Source organism: Mesoplodon densirostris, chromosome 5, assembly GCF_025265405.1.
Source record: "Mesoplodon densirostris isolate mMesDen1 chromosome 5, mMesDen1 primary haplotype, whole genome shotgun sequence".
Lineage (NCBI taxonomy): Eukaryota > Metazoa > Chordata > Mammalia > Artiodactyla > Ziphiidae > Mesoplodon > Mesoplodon densirostris.
The window spans coordinates 94,343,276-94,364,805 of NC_082665.1; the positions used below are offsets into that span (position 1 = coordinate 94,343,276).

Below are 21,530 nucleotides of genomic sequence, written 5' to 3' on the forward strand. Positions count from 1 at the left end.
TAAGTGGCATGCCAATAAACAGCCAAAGCCTTTAGCAAACGGGTATGTGGCCTTTGGTTGGTTCATTTTTTTCATGGGAGCCATAGGCCCAAGAAGATGATTTCCTCATTAAAAACCCTGACAGAGCCTCTTTACTCTTCATTATTTATGCAATCTGTCTAGTAAATAAAGCAAAAAACAGATACTGAACTACCACTTGACCACCTGGGACCAAAATGATAAACAAATCTAACCTTCCAAGGAGAGACAGACCAAGCTAGACTTGGGAGTAAGGCTAGAAGCAACTTTGAAAAGCTAAATGTTATTAATGACCTTTATATAAAATATGTTTCCACATCTAGATTTAAGTGGCTTATATGAGATATACTTCAAGAAATACTCTCTTAATATCTATGTATACTTTTGTTTATTGAATTAAGTCTACTTCTTAAAAACTACTTGTAAATAAAATTATATTATGACTCTCTTAGGACAACTTATTAAAAGAAACTTATAAGAATCTTTCCAGAAAAGAAAGGCTACATCTGTATAATTGTTCATAAAATTATACCACATTTTATGAAATCCAGGAACAACAAAAGCCAGGGTTACAAAAAATTAAAATCAAAGGTTTAATATTTAATGTAAAGCAAGTATTTATCACAGACTTTTTTGGTATAGAAATCTGTTCCTGGGCCTCCCTGGTGGCGCAGTGGTTGAGAGTCCGCCTGCCGATGCAGGGGATACGGGTTCGTGCCCCGGTCTGGGAGGATCCCATATGCCGCGGAGCGGCTGGGCCCGTGAGCCATGGCCGCTGGGCCTGCGCATCCGGAGCCTGTGCTCCACAACGGGAGAGGCCACAACAGTGAGAGGCCCGCATACCGCAAAAAGAAAAAATAAAATAAAATAAATAAATAAATAAAAAAAAGAAATCTGTTCCTAGGGCTTTAAAATTTATATTTATGTTTATACTATTTTAGAAATACACCTATTCCATAAAAGTTAAATATAACCTATAATGTGGACAATCACTTCCTAAATTATTTCTCTTTGGGTTCACGTGTATTTGAGTTCAGGTTTTGCAGTTTATTAAGCTTTAATCCTTCAGGGCTCAGAGTAACAGCAGGACTGGATTAGTGACCCAGAAAACCCAGGTGTCTCTGTTCTTGAGGGGGTGCCACCTAATATCATCTGGGTTGTCTAGAAACAAAACCCTTAACTGGGCATGGAGGATTAATCCTTCAGGTAAATCATTCCAAGTCCCCAAAACATTTATAGCAAACACCCTCACTTGACTAATGCACAGAAAAGCTGCTGTGCCACAAAACAATACATAGGGCTGGTAAAAGAAACCAAGCCTCCCGTCTCAAAGTCCAGTGTGATCACCATGGCCATCTTTGCAGTCTCCCCTCAGCTTAAGAGAGGCCAAATTTCTGTATCAACCTCTATGAGAAGGGCACCCTTTAGAACAATAGTGTTAACAACTTAGTTGGTGAATTTCTTTCCTCTCTGAAGATCTGAGACCTCTTGGGACTTGTTTCCTTTTCTTTTTTTTTCAAGTAACAAGAAATTAGGGCTAATTTTAGATTTTCCAAACATTCTCATCCTTAATTGAGAATCCTATCTCTTTGTTATCCTCCCTCGCAAGAGGGTACAGTCCACCTCTTAGATTAGTGGACAAAGCTGTGAATCATCTCCCAGATGTGTATTCTACAGGTGGGAAGCACAGGACAATGGAATGGCACTATAAAACCAATAGCATTACACAGAGTTGCTTCTCCAAATTGACAGCAAATCAGAAGTAATTCTCTACCTAAATCAGGGCTTAATTCATAAGCTCACATTAATTCACAAGTTCGATCCAACTTCTCAAAATGCAGTAGCACAATCTTCCAACCTGATTATCTTCACTGAAAGTATTTAAAAGCATTTGCTGAGACACCTTTCTTTCTTGTGTCAGACAGGATCAGTGTCAAGTGAACAGCTGGAGGAGACTACCTTCTGTCTAATTGCAGGGGGTTGACATTTTAGGAAATAATCATTTCTTGCAAGACAGAAATCTTCCCCTGGAGTGGACACCAAAGGGTACCTCCTGGTAAATAAAGGCTTAAATATATATATATATATATACACATACATATATATATATATATATATATATATATATATATGTATATATATATGTATATGTATATAAGTATATATATACACACACATATACTTTTGACATTCTGTAGAATCGGAAATATTACAATCTGGATGACTTCTACAATAATTTTAATCAACTAAGAGAAGTTGAGGACTCAAAGAAGTAATTTTTTTAAAATAGAACAACAAGAGAGAATTTGTAGTGAAATACCATCCCATATCACTACCACTCAGGAATTGACTGATATTTCCCTTGAAATAATCATGCGGAAACAGTTGGTTTGTTTTGAAGGCATTTATTTCAATAGCTCATTCACTAAAACCCCCTGACCTTTAGTCCAAAAAGTTAATTTCCATTTTCGTTTGATAATCAGGAGAATCAACCCACTTTTCTAAACAATCACTTTTTCAGATCATTTTCTGGGAGAAAATATGTTTTAAAAGCATGTTTGGAGTGAATTTGTAAGCAAAAATTTAGTAAAAGGGAAAGAAGAACTTTTCATTCCTCAGCTCAGTCTCAGCTCAAGTTTAACTTTTAAGTGTTTCCTATCTTGTAAGAGTCGTTGCTGCCATTAGGCCTTTCTTTATGAGGCGGCCAGTTTTCTCCTAACACTGTTCACTAAATTCATTTAACTCATGCCCTAAGCCAGTAACAAATCTACTTTTCCAGCTGTGATACTTTAATAGCTTAAATTTCTAAAGTAAATAGCATCCTTCGCGCCTTTGAAAACCAGTTCTGGCAGTGATTAAAGAAACAAAACGTTTAAAGAGCTTCAGATATGCACCATCAGAATGCATGTGTCAGCTATAAGCTCTATAATATATAATGAAGGGAAATGCCCGAATCCCAGAATCCGGTTTAGGCAGTGGGACTACAGATACATTTAAAAAGATGGAGAGTCAATTAACAAGTATATTATTTCATTTTAAATCTGTTATGAGACATGTATGAGTGAGAACAGACAGCACTACTATTCAGCATTCATGAACTGAAACCACACATAAGCCATGTTCAAGCTCAAGGAACTTACTTTATACACTTGTCCGTATGTTCCATTGCCAACAAGTTCCACCAATTCAAAGATCCCTGCAGGGTCCTGAAAGAAAATAAACAATAAAAAGTCAAAACGATATTCTAGCCATTGTCTTAATCAAAAGCAAATACGCATTTAAAATAAGCAAATAAATAACAACTTTAGCTTTGGGGGGGCTCTCATATGTTAATATGAAAGAGCATTAAAATTTAATTCAGCTGCAGCTATGAAATGAGTCAAAATCTATTTGTTTCTATTTTACATTTCTATGAGATGTGTTTAAATCAGACAAAAGGAAACAAGACTTCGTTGAAACAATTAAAAAAAAAGAATTAATTCATTTTTCACTGTCAAATGGAAATACACTTGTAGGTACATTGGGCTAAACTGAAAGGCTCACCATCCTGAAGGGGTTCTAATTTTGAAGATCCTTCTGTTTGACATTTCTGAGCTGCTCATTGTGTTGGAACACTGGCAGTTCAGAAAGGAGTGCTCCTGTGTTGTGGGGCAATCTTCCCTGCAGAAGTCAACAGTTTCCAAGAGAAAATGGAATCAACCTAACTTCCTCTCTCAGAAAGTATTTCTCTGGATTCATCTCCCCTCTCGACAATGCTGCCTCTGCAAAATACGCTTTTGCGGCTGGCCTCCAGTTCCTGCAGGACCTGGAGAGTCCCGGGCAGGATCTAGAATGCAAACGAAACTGGAGAACTATGCAAGTTCTTAGCACCGAACAGGTGTCTGCTAACCCTCAGAGTCAGCTGTGTTAGAGCGCTCAATAAGTATCCAATAATCGTGGATATTATTACCGAATTACCATCCCCAAAAGTCGAAAAGAAAAATCAAAGCCTATAAGATTCAACTCAGAGACAGAAAGTGCCTTTGGCCTCCTCTGATTCCTAACTGGACAGAAATGATTTCTTTAAAGGCCTAGCTCACGAATCCCAAACATACATGTCCACAGAGGCCAGGCAAGTAACGGAAAAGAGTGAGGGGGCCGCAGGGGCCTGGGACAAACTGAGGAAGTCACGTCCCCTTTGGGGGGCAGGGGGGCCAGCTGGAACCAATCGTTGTCATGTCAACCTATGAGCACAGTCTTGCCAGGTCTGAAGATTTTTTTGAAGAAAAACTGAACATTTTGGTTCATGTGAGATCTCATTTTTAAATGTTAGGCACGGACTCACTTTGAAAAGAACTCTGGGGGACAAATGAAAAAAAGGTCAGCCTCTGGCCTAAAAAGCATTTCCCCTCTCCAGTCAACAGGTTTACGAGCACTGCCATATGGTGTGACAGTGACTGAGAAGCAGGCGGGAGAAAGCCTGGATTTTAGCTTCAGACAGGCCTGGGCTGAGCCCCAGCTCTGCCTTGTCTGGCGGCGTGATCCCAGATCTCTCCCCCGGGAGAGCAACTCAGTCTCCACGCAGATAAAACGGGGAGGACATCTACCCAGCAGAGCTCTGGGGAAGAGTAAGTGAGGGCCCAGCACCACACCTCCACGTAGTCAGCAAACCTAATATCTGACAGGAATCATTTTTAAGCTGAGGAATCCCGCACCTCTAGTAGCATTTAAAGGGAGAGGGGCTGCTCTTCACAGGGAAGGGGACAAATGAGTTGGAGGTGACAAGTTAGAGCTCTTTAAAGTGACAGTCTTCAGCAAATCAGGCCCAAGAAGAGCCCTTTGTGATGTGTCTTCAAAGATCTCACGTAGAAAACAAATTTTAAAAGAAAAAAATAAGACAAAACAGCAACAGCTGAAGCACTTAGTCACTCACAAAGACTGCAGTTAGCATTATCCATTGTTATAAAGCCAGGAAGGCAAGAAACCCCACTCCCAGACTCATGTCTCGACAGATGGAGAAGTCCAGAAGTTCCAGCTATGCCCCACCTGGTCAGGGAGGTGTGGACATCATCCCAGATGGAATCATGAGACAGGAGAACATGGGAAAAGGACCTAGAGCTCTGCAGACGGAGACCCCAGAGCTAAAAGTCACTGTCAAGGCCACCTGGGAGGTGCCTCAAGATGGGAAAGAAAAATCGTGTTTGTTAAACTACTAGGCCATTAGAGCAGCAGGTTTTATTATGAATGGAATTAGAAAGAAATGAGGAAAAGGGGGAGAAGTAGCCCACAAATGGTGGAAGCTGCTGTTTGTTTCTAAGCTGTGCTTCCCAGTAGTTTGCGCAGTGGTGTTTCTGCAACAAATTTCAAGAGAGGTCCTACATTTACTTGAAATATCTCAATTGTGTGTTGTTTTCTTTTTTTTTAATATTTATTTATTTATTTATCTTTGGCTGCATTGGGTTTCGTTGTTGCACGCGGGCTTTCTCTAGTTGCGGTGAGCAGGGGCTACTCTTCCTTGCGGTGCGCGGGCTTCTCATTGCGGTGGCTTCTCTTGTTGCGGAGCACGGGCTCTAGGCACGCGGGCTTCAGTAGTTGTGACACACGGGCTCAGCAGTTGTGGCTCGCGGGCTCTAGAGCGCAGGCTCGGCAGTCGTGGTGCACGGGCTTAGTTGCTCCGCGGCGTGTGGGATCTTCCCGGACCAGGGCTCGAACCTGTGTCCCCTGCATCGGCAGGCAGATTTTTAACCACTGTACCACCAGGGAAGCCCCTCAATTGTGTTTTCAATATTCATTTTTCTTGACTTAAAAAAAAATATGAACAAAAGAAAGGAGATGTAGGATGGTGAGTACCAGCTGCCGTAAGGAGCCCGGGAAGTGTAAGGAGGGTGGCAGGAGAGGGAGGTGCAGAGCGGGACCCACTTCTACACCCAGGGGTTGTCCCACCTCACAGACCTCTCCTCAGGGCTGGGGTGTAATGGGCAGGTCTCAATATGAGCCAGGCAGCTGACTCCTAGGTTCCTTCCTCTCCTCAAATAGTCCATTCACAGGCATATTGGTCCAGCCAGTCGGAGCCAAGAAGGTTCAATGCCAAGACTTTCATTCCAGGTGCTGGGAGAGAGGCTCTTCCCACTGAACACATCAACGGGCTCAGAAGCAAAAGTCAGAGGGACTACAGAGTTTGACTGGCATCCTGCCTTGGGTAAGCAACCAAACCGGAAACAGTCGTCAAATTAGGGTGGTTCCCCAGGTAACAGACTCTGAGAACCACCGAGATTTACACAGAGGGTTAACTGGGATGTGCCTCATAATCAACGCCAGTGGGGAGTGAGTGAAGAAGGCCTGGACTGAGCAGATGAAGGAACTCAATGCAATGCAGTGGAACAAAGACTTCATCTGCTCCCACAGGAGCTCTGGAGTTGGGATGACTCTTCAGAATTACCCTACCTTGAGGCATGGGGGCCTCTGTACCCCACCTCCATTGACTAGTCATTGCGTGCAGGCTGTCCCCCATCCCCGTCCCAGAGGTTATGACCTTGGGTGAAGGGACACTCTTCAGCCGAGGACAATTCCCAGGTGAGAACCATCGCTAGCTGCCTACACTCCCAGCAGGTGGATAATGAGCACCTCATCAGTGGAGAGGGAATCGGGGTGACACACCACGGCCTCCACTGCAAGCATCCTGGCTAGAAATGAGGACCCACTTGGAACTGGAAGAGAAGTCTCCAAGCATCTACCTTCTACAGTATGCAGATAGTAATAAGACAAAGCGACACAATTAGAGTCATGGTGTTTGCAAGGAGGGGGCTCTCTGAGACCCTAGAAAGCACAAGGCAGAGCTCTTGTTCAGGAACACTTGAACTTAGCACTGACTCGAAGCTTGCCTATTCCCTCTCCCCCAGTCCAAGTACCTGGACAGCTGGATGTTGGTGAATATGCCCTTACACAAATGCATATAACCGTCAGAGACTTTCTTGGGGAATACTGATACAGCTTGAATGTTGTAAGCATTCAGCTGTGTGCTCCGGTCTTGCAGGGCTCTGACGTAATTTCTCCTGGCTCACCAGTGACCTCGACCTCTTGTGTGTCACGGTCTCTTCTCAGTCTGTCCTGGTCGTTCCCTCTGGGGCACTGCCGCTGCTGAGCATCGCCGCTCTTGGTGAAATCCACCCCCTCCTTTCTAGTCCGCCATCCAGTCTCTCAGAGAGATTTTTCTTTCTCCTGCCCATACCTTAAAGGTTGGCTGACCCCAAGGCTCCATGCTCCTGTTGTTCACTAAGTGCTAAGGATTTTATCTCCACAAGTCCACCATATCCGTCTACTCCACCCTCTTCATACAACAGCCCTCACCATCTCTGGCTGGGACTGTTGACTTCCATCAATTCTCTCCTCCTTTCAACCTATCCTTCACACCAATCTTTCTAAAAGAGACATTCCTAAACACAACACACCACGCTTTAAAATCCTACACAAGGTGGTTCAAATGGAAAGTCAAGGTCCTGTCATTCTTAGGCCCAGCTTTCATTCCCAGCTTCATGTTCCATCATTTTGTGGTACATCCAACCCCTTCAAACCTCACTTCCCTGACACATCACACTTAGCCACGTCTCTCTGCCTCGGTTCATACTGTCCGCCTGCCACGATGATGCCTCCTACTATTCTCTATGAGGCAAAGCCCATCCTTGAAGTTCCAGTGTGACACCTCCTCTGTGAAGCCTGTCTCAAATGAGTGCCCCCGCCTCTCTGCCCCCATAGCACGTTGTGCATGGCTCCATGATAACCGCTCTCACACAATGAGGTCCTCTCTTCCATTTCTCTCTCTTGATGAATTACAAATGGCCTGAGAGCAAGCACGGAGCATATTTATCTTAGTGTTTCCAGCACTTAGCATGGTGTCCAACACACAACTGCTAGACATAACTATTTACTCACTAAGGTTGAGGTCCCACAATGCTCCACAATATAAGTAGAGGAAGTCACAAAAAATGGGATCAGAACGTAGAGCCAAAGGTCTAACAAGCTTACGTCATTTCTTTTTCCATCTAGACATAGCTGTCCCAGCCGCTGCCCCTTCCGCACCCCCCTGACCCGGCTTCCAACTGCACAAAACTGTCACATGCATAAGCTCCTATGGTTTTCCCAGCTCTGAAGAAAATTCATAAGGGCCATTGCTGTAAGCTGTGCCTCAGGTACATGGAGAAGACAGGCTGTCAGGATGCGGCCACGTGCAATGCAACAAGGAGAAGACGCTGTGCCTAATGATCATGTTACAAAGACAGGAAGGGTAAGAGAAAAGAATCAGCTTAATCCTCCCTCTCATATTTGCTTAGAGGCTCGTAAAGCCAGGATGGGCAGCATGGAAGAAGGTTACATACACCAAGGAGAAATGAGCAAATCATTGACATTTACCAAAGTCAGGAATCCCTGTTGGCTACACATGCCTTTATTCAGATCTTAACCTTTGCTGGGAGGCTGAAAAGAAAATTTAATTCTAAGATAGAGCAGGTTACATTATTTCATAATGAAATATAATGACATATCAAAAGACATGCTGTTCCATGAAAGAAAATGAAACTTTTCAGCAAGTTACTGATGAAGGCAAATTTGATTAGTCATAATAATAAAAGTCACAATAATCACTAACATTTCATGAGCACTTATGTGCTAGGTACTATTCTAAGCACTTTCCATGGATAGATTATTTAATTATCACAACTCTTTCAAGTGGTTGCTGTCCTTGTCTTTGTTTTACAGAGGAGGAAACGGAAAGTAAGCACTAAGCCGAGGTCACACCAACAATGGGTGGCTGAGCCAGGATGGGTCAGACTGCAAACCCCAGGCCCTTAACCACTCACCACCCCATCAGCTTCACAGAATCAGAATTCCTGGCCCTTGATTTTCCACTTGCTAGCTCTCCAGCCCTGGGCAAGTTTCAAAACTGCCCTGAGTCTCAGTTTCTCCATCTCTAAAAAGGGAACAATAGTATGTCCCAGGCAGGGTTACTGTGAAGACTGTGAAAGTGTGTAGACTAGCTGAGGGCCTGATACTTAATAGGACTTCAATAAATATTAACCTCTTTCCTTCCTTTTCTTTTTCCCTTTGAAAAAAGAATTCATTTAATACACAAGGAATATGCTGCAGAAAAATTCAGCATGTGTTTCAAATATTTTCAACTCATAAAGCCAGTAAAAGAACACCGATTGTTTATTAACCAAGATCGCCACATGCTTAACAAACAGAGTCAGATATTTATGGACAAACAAGTGTCTCTTTAGAAATCAGTGAGACATTTGGAAAGACGCATTAACTTTTCGGGGCTCCTGGGATGCTGGAATGAATTCTCTCGTCTATCAGCTGATGAAATTCAGGTGGCATTGGCAGGCTCAAGTCTGACTTCTCAGCAGGGTGGAGTGATTTAAGATCTAGGAGTTAATATTCCCAGTCACTGAGTTATACTTTTATTCTTCCAGGTCCCTTGAATGACACTGGATTTATCAGAATACTAAATAACATCTCTGGACTAAATCCCAAAGATTGGAAAAGCCAAACCTAAATATATAACTAGGATGACTACTTCCTTAGTACCATAAAAGATGATACATATTCTTCCCAGCCCTTTCCCCCTTCTCTGAAAATGAAATCAAGAGAGAAATTGGGAGCTTGTACAGACTCTAGACAACCCTTCTCCCAAACTCCTCTTCTTCAAGACATGGCCATTCTGTGCCAGATCTTTCACTTGAGGTCACCAGTTCTGTGTCAGGGTGAAATAAACCCTCGCAGAATATGGACGGCTGATACGGCTCCCAGAATGACTGCCTACCCGCAGATTCCCTACTGACATCTGCTAAAAGACTGTGCTTACTCCAAATGCATGGGCCTTAAAAAGACCAAAATGTTATTTCTCTTAGAACCATATTTAGCAGCTGATTTGTTCGGTTTCAGCCCTAACTGACAAGCATATGCTTACAAAAGCAAAACAGGACAAAGAAAACAGGAACAGTAGGAGAACTCTCCATATTTACCTTGAGCCTTCAGGCTTTTCAACACCATCGTTATTCCAAAGTAAGTAGAGGACTGGGAACCATCGTGCTGACTCAACACAGCACCCTCAATTCTAGTCCGTGCTGCACTCACAGCCAGGCCAGGTCCCTCGAATCATTTTTCACTGACCTTCCCTACTAACGTGAGGGTCTGAGGAGCGAACGGTCTTGCACAATGGGGTTTATTCAGTCCCTGGGTGCGACCGGCACCCTCCCACGCTCCTGCTGTCTGGGGTGGAAGCAGGCGGTACACTGGCCCTGTCTCCTGGTGCTTCCAGTCTGATGAAGGAATAGACATGAGCAGATAACTACACGTACACAGTCATTAAATTACAATGACAAGCGACATGCAGGAAAAATTAAAGGTGCTCTGAGAGCATATTCCTGGGAGATCTACAAAACAGCCCAGATTTCTCTTCATAAACATACTGCCCAAGCCATGCCTCTCAAATGGGACAGATAATTCAAGTAAAAAATACATACAAAAATAACATAAAGCTAAAACACTGGTTGCTGAATTTTCTCACTTGATCATCTATATAAATTAAGCTCTGCAGAGCTATCAGAGGATTGGTGCAAAAATGGTGCAAAAATGTCAGGTTTCACGTCGGGATTCTGCTCCTTGCTAGTGTTATCTGACCTCTCATATTCTGATTTCCCCATCTGTAAAATGGGAGAGTCCCGCTTGGCCTGCGGTCTTTGCAAGGCTGTATCCCACACAAGCTGGGCACCTCCCCAATGCCACAGGCCCTTGGTTGTCCTCTGGGAAGGGCGGTGCTAAGTGCAGGCTGACTCCAGGATGCCCACTGCCCCTTACGGCTGTGCTTGGCTAGAAAGTATTGGCGTCCTTTTACCAATACTAACTCTGGCAGGTTCTGGACATGGTCCCAGCCAAACCTCAAGGGACACGGCCCTCAATGCTGGTAGCTGCTAGCCCTCGGGTCAGGGGGACCGGAGCCTCCCCACTTCCTGTTCGGGTCCCAGTTCCACCGGCTACTCATACTCAGCAGCCAGCGGCAGTGGACCAGCTTCCCCACGCCTGCCACGGCCCACCTGCTCCACTCGGGATGCTGCATCCCCCGCCTGTCCTCAAGAAGCAGCCTCTAGAATGAGATCTGAAACCTGGCTCTTCAGATTAATAGGGGTGAGACCTTAAGCTATAATGGTCATTATCACCGTCTCTGGGATAGACAATGGCCTAAATGCTTTATATACATTTTCATATTTAATTTTCATAGCGACTGTGGGAAGTAGATATGACTAACCCCAATTTCCAGATGATGAAACAAAAGCTTCAAGGAATTAACTTGCTCAAGGTTAAATAGTATGTGGTAGAAACAGCAGCCAAGGCCAGACTGCAAAGTGAGGAAAAACATACATCCCATGAGGATTGTTCGGAGGATCAGAAACAACATATATAAAGCATTTAGCACGATGCACAGTAGTGCTTAACAAAAAAGCTACTGCTATTATTGCCCTTGCTGCTGGTATCATTAAAAGGTGCCCACGGGGCTTCCCTGGTGGCGCAGTGGTTGAGAGTCCGCCTGCCGGTGCAGGGGACACGGGTTCGTGCCCCGGTGCGGGAAGATCCCACATGCCGCGGAGCGGCTGGGCCCGTGAGCCATGGCCGCTGAGCCTGCGCGTCCGGAGCCTGTGCTCCGCAACGGGAGAGGCCGCAGCAGTGAGAGGCCCGCGTACCGGAAAAAAAAAAAAAAAAATCTGGATTTGAATTCTGCCTCTACTACTGACAATACTGTCATCGTGGGCAACTTTTTTTTTTTTTTTTGTGCGGTACGCGGGCCTCTCACTGCTGCGGCCTCTCCCGTTGCGGAGCACAGGCTCCGGACGCGCAGGCTCAGCGGCCATGGCTCACGGGCCCAGCCGCTCCGCGGCATGTGGGATCTTCCCGCACCGGGGCACGAACCCGTGTCCCCTGCATCGGCAGGCAGACTCTCAACCACTGCGCCACCAGGGAAGCCCAAATCCAGACAGTTTTAATCCAAGCCCATCACTATTTCTCACTTCTCTACAAATGGCCAATGCTGAAATTACCTTGAGGCTGTGGGGTTGATGAAGGCCTTGCAGTTTAACAATGGAGCCGGAGAAGCGCCAATAACCTCAAACCAGGCAGAGGCAACCAGGCAAGTGGCTGGGAACCCGGAAGTAAAATGTACCACAGCTGCTCGACGCCCCTCCTTCCCATCAGAGCCTGGAGTCCCAGACACGGAGACCAAGTGGGCGCTGAGATTTCCATCCAAAGCTTCCGTTTCTTTTTTTCTTACTTTGCCATCAGCTAGGATGAATACTGACTACTTTAAGTTAACCAATCAATTGCCAGTGAGAAGCAGTAAACTATAGTAGTTAAGACCATAGACTACAGCCAGAAAGCCTGACTCTGATCCCAGCTTTCCCCTTTACTAGCTGTGACCTTGAACAGATTATTTAATCTCTCTGTGCCTCAACTGTATCTGTATCACTCAACTGTAAAAGAGTGATAATAGTAGTACTTACTTCCAAGGATTACTACAAAATAATTAATATATAGAAAACATTTAAAGCAATGTCTGGCAATATGTAAGTACTCAAAAGTGTTTGTTAATAATTCCTTATCGTAGAATGCAAATTCTAAGAAGGAAAGACTTATACTGGTTTGGTTCACTGCAGTGCCCCCACTACTTAGATCAGTGACTGGGACATTACAGACCTCATAAATATAGATTTAATATAAATATATAATATAGACCTAATAAATTATAGACTTAATAAATAGCTGCTGGATGAATCATGTCCCCACTGGTGTCACCAGTTCCACCACCAAAAGCCACCTTACGATAAGATCTCTGACATCTGGAGCAGGGATTTCTGAGATTGTATCAGTAAAATCCCTCTCCTCATTTTTTTTACAGAAGAACAAAGTGAGGCGCAGGCAAGTCCTATATACTCATAAAATCATAGGTTTTTCCAACAAGAAGAGCCTAGGTGGCGTGTCCAAGGTCTCAACTAGTTAGTAGCATATTAAGGTCAAGACCCCAAGTCCTTTGACTTTTAGTGTTTCTCTGTGTTCAATAAAATCCTTTGATAAACCGAAGTAATCCCTCACTGTCTTTCAAACAGTGGACCTAGAAGGGAAGAGAGCAGGAACTGGCACTGGGGGGAGGGAGAATGTAGGCACCAGTATTCAGGTGTAAATTCCAGGTACTTGTGTTGAAAAGTGAATTTATTTCACACCCAGAAACGATGTAACAAGATTTATCACACATCGACAAGTTGATATCATTGAAACAATGAACTTACTTGTTCACAACTACATATCAGCATAGATGAATGGGATTTTTCAAAATATACTTTTCTCAGTTTACAGACCTTGTATATTCACACTCATATTTAGCTTAGCTCCAAATTACAGTTGACCCTTGAACGATGCAGGGGTTAGGGGTGCTGAAAATCTTCATATGACTTTACAGTTGGCCCTGTGTAGCCACAGTTCTGCATCCATGGATTCAACCAGCCATGGATGGTGTAGTACTATAGTAGGTATTTATTGAAAAGAATCTGCTTATAAGTCGACCTGTACAGTTAAAACCCAGGATGTTCAAGGGTCAACTGTATTTCCTTACAAGAGAAGAGAAAACAAAGAATTCTACATAATTGTTGATGGTTGTTTGCTGGCTTATATCGGAAAAATGGGCATGCATAATTAGGGACAAAAAATTAAAAAGAGAGCTGAGAAAGGCTTATAATGTAACTTGGAAATTTATTCTGACTTGGGTACTGTAATCCTTTGTCAACTCTTGGGATTCCCAGACAGCCCGTCTCACCCTTCCTGACCTGGAGTCCCTGAACTGTGGCCACAAACCTGCCTGTGCACATGTGGAATAAACAGAACCCACCATTCTCTTCAGGGACAATTTCCAACACAACTGCAGTCAGGGAAAGGCACATAACTCCATGAAGCAGCCGGAGAGAATTCTCCAGGATACTAGGTCACATGGCAGATTTTGGACAAGGAAGGGATCTCCACCATCCAGGACTTGCCTCAACTCTCCCACAGTCTGTTCCAGCTCGAACATTTAAGTTGCTCTGAAGGTCAATATGTACATAAAGGCCTCCCACCCTGGCCCCTTCCCTCCCACCATCAGGTTGTCTCAGAGATTATACAGCTGTTTGGGGAAATGTATCATACAGTTTACAGATATGCAAAGATGGGATCTCTCTAGGCCTGTCAGGACAAGGTAACTTTCCAGCATTTCCAGCAACACGAGGTCGAAATGATGGGAACCAGACTAGCAAAGATTTTGGCATTTTGCCTTTTCAAAGATGCTTAGATGAAGAAAAAAGAGAGCAATTGCAGCAGATGGACTTTAAAGACAAGAACTGATTACCTAAATAATTAAGTAAGAAAGATTAGGAAAGCATCCAAGGTTCCATTTTGGAAAAAGGAGCCTTAACCCTTCCCCCAAAGGTACTCATTTACCGCCTGCCTCCAACAGACCAATGGCACACATTTGCTTGAAAGCATTTTGAGCCTTTCTCCTCACACTTATAAGCAACCATGCAGTGGACAACAGGCCCTCTCTGTGGGATGAGGAGGTTAGTATTGGCTGGCTGGATCCCCTATGACTCTCACTTCCAGAGAGCGGCAGCACAGCTAAGAGCCATGGAGAAACAGCCAGGAGCCCATCAACATCAGCCTGGGGCAGGGGTCTGTCATCTGGAAGACGGCAGTGTGAGCCCATCCCAGTGCATCATTTGGTGTCGCCACTAATGGCACAGATGGCTGGTTAACAACAACCCTTAAACAGATTGTTTTTGACAAGGCTTCACTGGCATCTGGTCTATTTTTTTTCTTCAAGGCTTTTGTCCCTATGACTAGGCTAGCACTAAGGATATACAACTTTGTTTGTTTTACAGGGTGGATACTTTTTTGAATGGGGGCTTTAGACCACCTTTTCAAGGGTCTAAATAGTTTTGAAAATCCAAGAAGCTCAAACTAAACTTCTCTGTGTCCCTCCAGACTTCCAAAGGCGATGAATTTCCATTGTCAAAGAGGTTTGGGAACACCGAGTTTAAAAGGTTAGCAATTTAGCTCTTTCTTTATTGCAGGGCCTCTCAGAGCCTTTAATGTATTAATATGCCCTGGAAATCTCCAAGAGAGGGCCAAGCTTTCCACATTCCCAAACCTGTCTGGCTGTAGAACACTTTTTAAGGGACCCTTGTGTCTCTCTAAGCACTGGTGTTCTGTGGATCACAGGTTAGAAAATGATAGGGTACACAGCAATCTTTCCCTTCTCATTCACGCTTAAGCAAAGCTTCCATCTTAAGTTACTAGAGCAGGAACTGCCCAGTGCCATCCAATGTCCATTCTCCCTTTGGTCCTTAGTAACAAAAACTCCCAATTTTATTTGGGAGACAAAGCACCCAGATCAAAAACTACATGCCCTAGCTTCCTTGAAGCTAGGGGTGAATATGTGACTAAGTTCTGGTCAGTGATGAGTAAGCAGAATTATTGTGTGGGACTTTCAGAAGGGTTGCTCAAATGGAGCTGACTTAGCTGAGAGAAGCACTCTTTTGTCCTCTAACCTCCTCCTTCCAGCTCCCTGGAATGTAGATGCGATGGCTGGAGCCCTGCAGCCATTTCTGACCCTGAGGTGAATTTACGAATGGAAGCCTCACGCTAGGTTGTTATGGCAGAACAATAAAATGATTCTAAGTCTCTGATGGCCATGGAACTACCGTACCACCACTGGACTGCCTATATCTGGACTTCTTTAAATTGAGAGAGAAATAAACTTATATCTTCCTAAACTCTCTAATATTTAGGGTTTTCTGTCCAATACAGCTGAATTCTTATTCATTTACTTTGAAGTTTACTGTTCAGATATTTTTATTTATTTGTGTTAAACTAACAGTCCTTCTTTAAAGTACTCTTCTTCATCAGCCTTTGTTTTGGTAGAGGTTGCAGATATTATAGTTGTTCAACAGATATTCCTGTTCTCCTTCCACTGGCACATTACAGGATGGCACTTCCTCACCCCTCTTTAAGTTGGGTGTGGCCACATGATTTGCTTTGGCCAATGCAATGTGAGTGTAAGTGATGTGCCACTTTCAGAGGGAATATTTGATTGTTAGTGTGAGATATTTTGATAACTATGGAAGCATGTGTGGACATGAAGCCTCCTCTAGTCTGTATCCTTGGGTAGCTGATGAACAGAGTCTCTCCTGACGGGCTCTGGACATGTGGCATGGTCAAGAAATAAACTTTAGTTGTATTAAGTCTCTAAGATTATTTGTTATCACAGCATGTCTTAGCCTGTTCTGGCTGACAGAAATGACCCAAAGATGGTGATAATAATCTCACTGTATAATGTTTTACGATTTCTGAAACAATATTTCAGAAGAATCACTTTTTACTAGGTATCTCCTATACCACAGACATTGTACAGAGCATTTTGCAAAAATTATTTTATTTGATCTCTGCATTGATCCTGTAAGGTAGATTGTTCACAAGAGAGAAAACTGAGGTTAAGAGAGTAACCTACATAAGATCAATGTCCAATGTCAAAACGCACATTCTCCCCACTGTCTCCAACCTGCAACATCTGAAGGCAGCCCTGGAAACAATGAAAACCCTTACAAAGCTGACTGGTGACACAGGAATCCTTGGAACCCTTTGTTACTAAGGAGGGTGGGGGGAACCGAATTGAAAAATGGAGTTTGCGCTCTCGTGGCTGACCACATCCTGTATGGACTAAACCAGGGCATGCTGGGGCTTGTAGTCCTAGTACCACACTGAGAACAGCAGAACTACGAGTGCTCTGTTGCTCATTTGAGTGCCTTAAACTCAAAACCTGCTTTTTGAGCCACTGTCAAGGTAACCTAGCAGTTGAGAATAACTAATTGGGCAACATTCTCTGACTGCTGGCATGAACAGTTATAATCTCAGCATCACCGTGGCAACCTGACTGGAATGCTGGTTATTCACACAAAGGAAAACCTGTCTCCATTCAGACCAGGATTGCATTTTGTCTATATTCCACTTTTCCCATTACAAGTTGCTACCAAAGGAACAATGCTTCTTTTAAGAAGAATGTTTATTACTGGTCTGTGGAAAAACAGCATTTTCATAGCCTAGAAAAATTTGGAATGGGGGGAAAAAGTAATATATCCTTTATTGCCACCAGCAAAGAGATTTTATTAAGATGGCTCTATATAAACAACAGTAAAGGCCACCGTGGAGTAAGTGACCTGTAACTGGCCACAGAATTCTATGGAGATGTCAACAGCATAGTATGGGCAGTGGATTACTAACAACTAGATCACATTAAATTGACCAGGGCCCATCTCCTGGGTACATACAATGTCCTGTTGTAGACCCCTCCCCCAAACCCCAGTGGCTCCCCTGGCCTATTCTATTTCACCATCCAACCCCAGGCTGTATCTTTAAAGCACAGGCAGCCTGTCTCCATGCATCAGCTACAGCCAACTGCTCACCAGGCCCAGAAGATGCTCTTACGTTCTGTGTCCTTGTTCTTGCTGTCAAGAAAGTCCTTTGTTCCCATTTCTGTCAAAGTCTTATTTGTCCTTTGAGGTCCAACTCAAGTCATATTTCACACCTAAGACCCTCCCAACATTACATTAGTGTAAACACATTAAACTGCATCCCCAAAGCTGCCTGAAATGTGTCTGTCTTACTGCCCTGGAAGGCAACTCTTCAGTGAGCAAGGTCTATGTCTTCATTATCTCTGATCTCCCAAGATGTTTAACAGTGATGCCTGACACATCAGTAGTATGACATGGGAGCATGAGTAGTAATTTGTGTACCAACCGATCAGGGTTTGAGTGGGGCTTTGCCACCTCCTGGTGTGTAATCTTTGAAAAATTACTTAATCTCTTTCAGCCACAGTTTCTTCACCTAGCGACCAGATGCTACTCAAAGTGTGGTCCATGACCAGCAGGGTCTGCTGCACCTGGGAGGGGTTAGAAATACAGAATCTTGGGCTCTGCCCAAAACTACTGAATCAAAATTAACATTTTAATGAGATCCCAAGTGATTCGAGTGAAGATTGATGTTACAAAAGTACTGATCAAACCTACTTAGCAGAATTATGGTGAGAATGAGGGAAAGTTTGTGGAAAATACCCAGCAAGGAGCATGACGCCTAACAGATCCTCACTAAATGAGGAAACTATTACTAACGATAAGAGTATACTAACGTTTAATAATTTACTAATATACTAATAATTCCCTAATATAAAATGGAATGAAAATTGAGTTGTCTGGTGTTATGGAGGATTCAGATATCATGACATGAGCTTCCTTCAAGGAGCATGTCTAATTAGTAATAACAGAGGAAAACAAATGTAATATAAATGAAGAGAAATGAAAGGACTGTGGTTTAGAAGATCATAGTTCTGAACCTGACTTCATCATTTACAGTTTTTTCTGACCTTGACCAAACCCACTGAAATTCTCAAGTTCTTGGTTTTTTCTCCTATAAAGTAGAAATAAGAATACCATTTTCCTGCCTGCCTTTCAGGGTTGTACTAAAGTTGAAATGAAACACAAGCATGAAAGAATTTTGCCAGGGTGAAGTTGGGTTGTTATCCATTAGTACAAAAATAAAACATGCCCATCACAAATTTTCCACTGCTGAACCCACTCTCAAGGGTGGCCACCCTTGAAGGACAAAACTGCATGTTAGGGCCACTACAAAATAATGTTCAGCTTTTTCCATTTTATAGGATTTGAGGATGGAGCTTTAATGGAAGGAATGAGGAGAGAGATAAAGGGGGCAGCTGGCTCTGCCTGCTCAGGCAGTGGTCATGGTAAGGTACCTAAGCTGAGGGTACCTATGGCTTGGAAAATGCTGAGGAAGGCATGGGAGGGGCCGCCAGCATGAGCCACAGGAGAAGGAATTCATAGCAGACCTGGGGCTTTCTCAGCTCCAGAGCTTAGGAAAGAACAGTTAAGGGAGTCCTGAGGATTCCAGTTTGCCAGGCAGTCTACTGGGGCAGGAGCCTGAGACTGGAGGGTACTGTGGGGTCGGAGGAATAAGGAGGCAGCATTTGCTGGAACCCATTTCTCAAGGACCTGACTCAAGGAGACGCGATGGAGTTTAGCAGAATACAACGCAAATGCCAAGAGAGTTCAGATGCGGGGAGGAGGGGGGAGATGGATACAAACAACACAGTCAAGGAAGGCTGAAAAGAAAAGGTGGGCACCAGGCTGGACTTGGAAGTACACACAGGATTTGCACAAGCAGGGAGAGATTAGCAGAGGGAAGAAATTTCTTTTCTAATGGTATTTTTTTTAATTAATTAATTTATTTATTTTTGCTGTGTTGGGTCTTCGTTTCTGTGCGAGGGCTTTCTCTAGTTGCGGCCAGCGGGGGCCACTCTTCATCGCGGTGAGCAGGCCTCTCACTATCGCGGCCTCTCTTGTTGCGGAGCACAGGCTCCAGACGCGCAGGCTCAGTAGTTGTGGCTCACGGGCCCAGTTGCTCTGTGGCATGTGGGATCTTCCCAGACCAGGGCTCGAACCCGTGTCCCCTGCATTGGCAGGCAGATTCTCAACCACTGCACCACCAGGGAAGCCCCCTAATGTTATTGTTTTAAAAGGATACACATTAATTGCATGTATCACTTCCGTCAGAAATAATCCGAACCTGGAAACGTCACTCATAGGACCGCACCCTCATTCAGCATGATTTAGATTATTTCTAGAAACCTTGGGTCCATAAGCATTTCATGAGGCAAACAGATTTCAAGCACTGAACCCACATAGCTATCACAAAGTGGCAGACACACATGGGATAAAAAGCTAGTATTTTTTTTAACAAAATGCCATGTTTGAAGCCTTATTTCTCCCAGGCAACAAAGGAACAAATATATAAGTTACACTGCTGTAGTAATTTGTTTACATTCATCGTCCCTCCACACTCAACTATGCTCCCTCTTCCCAAAAAGCAGGGGTCAGGCTCTCTTCCTATTAATATTCTTAGCAACTCGCACAGTATCCAGGCCACAGAGGGCACTTAATAAATGTTGGTTAGGTAAATAAATAATTTTACCAAGACTCACAATAAGATAACATATATAAGCTGTTATTTACTTTTTTCATTGGTGAAATAAAGAGTAAGTAAGGCAGACTTATATATCATGAAGATATGGATATGCATTCCTCAGGAGTACACAGCTAGGTGCCAGAGAATCTGTGAATCCACATTCGAATACGATGCATCTTCCTGGAAAGCCTATTTTCCCTGACGACTTATGTATTTATTTTAATATATGAAATTAAGCATGGATAAGTTTGTGTCCATGTTAAAGATAAAGCAGAAAGCTTCTAATAAATTTCAGGTTTCCAGTGGAGGTACTTCAGTCAGCCCACCAGCATCTCTAGGGGCTCAAATTTACTCTCTTTCACTTACAGGGATGTTTTGGTATGCAGTATTCAGAAGTATACTGTTCACCTATACTACCCATATCCCTAATTTTCTAATAGAGTCAATGCCCTTTATTTCACCTCTATTCATTCAGAACTTGCAATTACTTAAGTTACAGCTGGACAGCAGTTTAATTTTCTATTGCTCATACAGAATAGGGTTTAAGAGAGTAATACATTTAAAAAATAATAAAAGGAATACTTTTTTAAAAAAAAACATTGCAGTCAAATGCCATTCACATCCGATCACTGGCTAATTACAATCAGACATCTCTACTAAATCCAGGACTCCACAACCTGTGTTAACACTGCCATTCTAGTACCTCACAGGTATCATCTAAACTTAAAAGGGATTAAGACTCTTTATAAATTATCATTGTCTTGCTTTTCACCAATACAAAAATGCCCCCTGCTCCTCCCAATCCTTTGGATTAGTGAGGTTGTTCTGTCAGGCAAATAGGATGATTCTAGTTCTCAAATAGAAAGATGATCACACAGGTGTTTATTAAATGAGCTAAACATTTTTGTTCTGTGCACTTTTCAGTATATATTTCACAATTAAAAGGCTTAAAGTAATTTAATCAAGAAGAATGCAGATTCAATTTTGAAGAATAAGCAGCCATCCAACAATTAAAATACCAGTTCCCTGTCCGAGGAGTGCTTCAGAGATCAGTAAACTAAGGTTTACTTGAAACACAGTAGGTAAGCATCCTTTGTTACTGCAGAAATTCTCACCCTGATACCGAATTCCATTCAGTAGGTGACCATACCATACAGCACGATGCTAAGCATGTTAATATTTGTAGACAAAGTATCCACTTCATTGACATACAGTTTGCCAGTGAATGTGTACCTAAAACGAGCCTGTGGTAACATCCCCAAAACCTGATATCAGCTCTCTCTCACATCTTCCACACTTGTTCCAAATCTTTCTAGGGATAGTTCTTTCAAACAGCCTTCTCATGTGCCCTTCTCAGCCACTATATTCAAATGCTTATTTGAGACAAGAGACTTGGGGAATACGTGGCTGAAGATATTTTTAGAAAGAAGTAG

General features: G+C 43.3%; 1 protein-coding gene across 6 annotated transcripts in view; it reads right to left on the reverse strand.

The window, feature by feature from the left end:
* The window catches only part of TNIK (TRAF2 and NCK interacting kinase), a 419,760-nt gene that overhangs the window by 322,480 nt on the left and 75,750 nt on the right, over positions 1-21,530 (reverse strand). For all 6 annotated transcript variants that reach the window (XM_060099133.1, XM_060099131.1, XM_060099130.1 and 3 more), the window contains exon 2: positions 3,159-3,224. In XM_060099133.1, the coding sequence (XP_059955116.1) occupies positions 3,159-3,224 (66 nt within the window). The remainder of the gene's footprint in view (positions 1-3,158; positions 3,225-21,530) is intronic.